Source organism: Pinus tabuliformis, chromosome 3_1, assembly GCF_031772625.1.
Source record: "Pinus tabuliformis cultivar Carrire ecotype Pingquan chromosome 3_1, CPIR1, whole genome shotgun sequence".
NCBI lineage: Eukaryota > Viridiplantae > Streptophyta > Pinopsida > Pinales > Pinaceae > Pinus > Pinus tabuliformis.
In genome coordinates, this window is record NC_142301.1 from 720,478,501 (window position 1) to 720,480,976 (window position 2,476).

Sequence of the window (2,476 nt, forward strand, 5' to 3'; positions counted from 1 at the left end):
ACCAATAAAGCCACGGGATTAATACTAAAAACCGAAGGGAATAATATTAAACTCAAAGGATTAATATTGTTAGCCCAAGGCATATAAACCCTAAGATCAATATTAAAAACCCTAAAACAAACATGCTTGACCATGGTTGACAATGCTTGATTTTCATATTCAAACAATCTTTGTCAAAAATGCGACGTTGGACTATGATTGACCATGATTGATGTTCATATTGAGAGAATCTTTGTCACAATGCAACATTGGACCATGGTTGATAATGGTTGGTTTTCAAATCGACATAATTTTGTCACAATGCAATGTTCGACCATGACTGACCACACTTTATTTTGATATTGAGACAAACGTTGTTAGAATGCAACGTCAGACCATGATGAATTTTCACATTGCGACGTTGGACCATGATTGACCATGGTTTCTTTTCATATTGAGAAATTATTTATCACAATGTGATGTTAGACCATGGTTGATTTTCATTTTGAGAAAATATTTGTCACAATATGATATTGGACCATGGTTGACCATGATTGATAATGGGTGACAATCGTGGACCATGGTTGATTTATATATTGAGACAAGCATTGTCACAATGTAACATTGACCCTTGGTTCACCATGCTTGATTTTTATGTTAATAGAATCCTTGTCACAATGTCACATTGGACCATGGTTGACCATGATTGTTATCAAGAGAATCTTTGTCACAATGCGATTAATAAACCAAAGGAATTTTTTTCCACTGGGAAAATCCGTAATTTTTCATTATATGGAAAAATTACATATTTGTAGATGCTTAGCGCATATGCTGTGTTTCACTATACACAGTTGATCCTTTTAGTAACAAAGGAGAGTCTGTACATGAGCAGCTGAAACAGATATACCTCATAGGGCAATCTGTTTTTTCTATTGAGGAGCTGTTACATTGCCTCATAGGTATTTTTATGCTGTTCCAAAAATGCTATAGTGGATACAAAAAATAACAAAGATGTCGTATACAAACTATCATCCAGATAAAATTATAGTCGCGGTGCACTTGGATAGTTCATATCAATGTATGGTCGATGGAAGTACTTGTACTCATGTTGTCCATGTACCTCTGTAATCTCCCATACACCTCTGTCCATCAACGTGGCCTCCTTGGATAATTTATCAGCGCTTTCGTTATGTTCCCTGTAAATATGAGAACATGTGATGTTGTTAAATGCTGCTTTGTATTCTAATACTTCATTTAATAAGATGCTGAGTGTGTGAGTGTGACAATCTGATATGCCATTGAACCAGTTGATGATGATTTTTGAGTCCCCGAAGATATTGATGCAAGTGCATTGATGATTCAAAGCAAAATGTAGTAGATGCCGCAAAGTAATGAGTTCAGCGTAATTGTTCGTTCCAACTCCCAGGCCCGCTTTTACTTTATAGATATGGTGCTCATTTTTGTGGATGATAAATCCGCCCCCACAACCCTGCTGGTTTGCTGCCCCATCGAAAAAAGCCCATGGGGTATGAGGATCAATGCAGGGAGGAGGGCGAGGATGGCGGATTTTAGGGGGCGGGGGGTCTGGTAACTCTCTAAATGCTGCAATAATCCCTGCCTCTACCATGGGCCAGTGTACCGGCTTGTCATCGAATATAATGCGGTTTCGAGCTTTCCAAGTGTGCCAGGTTACTAGGATTGGAAGGTTGATACTCTTTGATCCTTTGTGTCGCAGCTCCCAGGCTTCCCAAGCCTCAATCGGGTCCGCACCCTCCCAAGTTCCCACATAAGAAATGGAGTTTTTGAGCGCTAGCCACAGTTCTTTTATTGTTCTGCATTGCATAAAAATGTGCTCTGTGGATTCAGTAGCTCCTTTGCACAGAACACACCAAGTTGGTCCATATTGTGCTCTGTGCATCGGATGCTCTCCTGTGGGTAATCTATTCCTAAAAATACACCAGAAGAATAGTTTTGCCCGAGGTGATGCTGACTGCTTCCATATGCTATGCCACCAGATCGAGATGTCCTCTGGTTTTTTATGTCTGATGAGGAATATATAGCCATCCTTAGGAGTGTAAATACCGCCTTCGGCCTGGCTCCAAATGAGTTCGTCCTGGCCTTCTGTTATTCTGATGTGTGATTCGATCAGGGCCTCTCTGAAGCTCTGCCATTCTAAATGCCATTTATGTGGCAGATTTAGTTGTTGTGCCGTCCTCCAGGCCTGGTTAAAATAAACCAAAGGAATTTATACTCTAAACCCAAGGGATTTATATTGAACTCTATGAATAATATTATAAACCCTATCAATAATGTTATACCCTAGGAATATTAATCTTTAAATTAATAAACCCAAGGGATTAATACTAAAACCCCAAGTGCTTATAACCACAATGGAATAATATTAAAGCCAAGTGATTAATATTATAAACCCAAGGTATACAAACCTAAAATAAATATTATAAACCCTAAAATAAACATGGTTGACCATGGTTGAATT

At 38.7% G+C, this 2,476-nt stretch overlaps 1 protein-coding gene across 1 annotated transcript; it reads right to left on the reverse strand.

The window, feature by feature from the left end:
- Positions 1 to 1,021: 1,021 nt before the first annotated feature.
- On the reverse strand, positions 1,022 to 2,150 carry LOC149189315 (uncharacterized). Its single transcript, XM_089410189.1, has 2 exons — positions 2,062 to 2,150; positions 1,022 to 1,925 (listed from the first exon to the last, which is right to left on the reverse strand). The coding sequence occupies exons 1-2, from the start codon at positions 2,148 to 2,150 to the stop codon at positions 1,022 to 1,024; spliced, it is 993 nt and encodes a 330-aa protein (XP_089266315.1).
- Positions 2,151 to 2,476: the final 326 nt, after the last annotated feature.